Consider the following 1206-nt stretch of genomic DNA (forward strand, 5'->3'; position numbering starts at 1 on the left):
CCCACTTCCGGCTTTTTCTTATGTGATGCTGAGGAATCGAACCCAGGGCCTCATGCATGCAAGGCAAGTGCTCTACCACTTCTCAAACCCAGCCTTTTTTTGTGTGTGCTGGTACTGAAGCCCTGGGCACTGTCCCTTAGCTGGTGCTCTATTACTCGAGCCACAGCTCCAGTTCTGGCTTTTTCTTGGTTAGCTGGAGATAAGCATCTCATGGACTTCTCCGTCCAGGCTGGCTTGGAACTACGATCCTCAAGTCTCAGCCTCCAGAGTTAACTAGATTACAGTCGAGAGCGGCCAGTACCTGCTCCTCGGAGAAGAGTCTAGGGCGGTGTGTGGAGGATCCATAGAGGGGAATCTCATCCAACTCTTGGCCACGTGGAGTTCGAGAGATCTGCCCACGGATGTCCAGCACTTGCAAGGCGGTAGCTAGGCCCGAACCCCATCACAGGGAGGCGACCCGTGGGCTAGGCTCTGAGGTCAGGTGCAGGATGACCTGAGGCCGGGTGCGGGCTCCCCCACAGCCTCTGTGTCCTGGGCTGGCTGGATCCATCACTTCAGTGTGGGAGAAGCATAGGAAGCGGGGTGCAAACGCTCCCAGGGAGTGACCCCCAAGTCTCCGTGGCAGCTCCCCATCGCTTCTGGGTCCCCAGGCTGTGTCTGTGCATTCGAGGGGTTGGGGGGGGGGGGGGGAAAACCTCCAGGGACAAAGTCAGGAGCTTCTGGAAACATCCAGGCCACGGGGATCGGGGCCTCGAAGCGCGGGATCCACGTTTCCCGCCACATCTTGAGGCCTGTCATCCACAGCCGTCCTGGAAGGGAGCCTTGCCCCGGAGTCTTCTAGAGAGATCTTTTCAAGCTCTCCTGCAGGCATGTGTGTGTGGAGGCTCTGCGGAGAGCTCGGGCGTCCCCGGACGTCGTTGCGGGGCAACTGTGGTCTCCACCCCGTCGCTCTCGAGCCGTTTCTGGAATCATCCGAGCGGCGGCCGAGGGCCCCCTAGCGGCCATGCCGCCGGGCGGGCGGCAGTTCGGGCGTCCGGAAGTGGCTGCGCCTGACGTCACTTCCGGCGGGTGACGGTGCGGACGGGTCAGGAGCGTAGAGGCGGCGGCAAGATGGCGGCGCCTGAGGAGCGGGAGCTCACCCAGGAGCAGACGGAGAAGCTGCTGCAGTTTCAGGTGAGGGGGGGGTGCGCGTGAGTCCTCGGGGGG

At 62.0% G+C, this 1206-nt stretch overlaps 1 protein-coding gene across 1 annotated transcript in view; it reads left to right on the plus strand.

Annotated features, from left to right (window-relative positions):
- Positions 1–1093: 1093 nt before the first annotated feature.
- The window catches only part of Faf2 (Fas associated factor family member 2), a 56122-nt gene continuing 56009 nt past the window's right edge, over positions 1094–1206 (plus strand). Inside the window, 1 exon segment of the mRNA XM_013016091.1 lies at positions 1094–1173. Within this exon segment, the coding sequence (XP_012871545.1) occupies positions 1111–1173 (63 nt within the window). The 5' untranslated portion in view covers positions 1094–1110.

Source organism: Dipodomys ordii, unplaced genomic scaffold (genome assembly GCF_000151885.1).
Source record: "Dipodomys ordii isolate 6190 unplaced genomic scaffold, Dord_2.0 Scaffold29, whole genome shotgun sequence".
NCBI lineage: Eukaryota > Metazoa > Chordata > Mammalia > Rodentia > Heteromyidae > Dipodomys > Dipodomys ordii.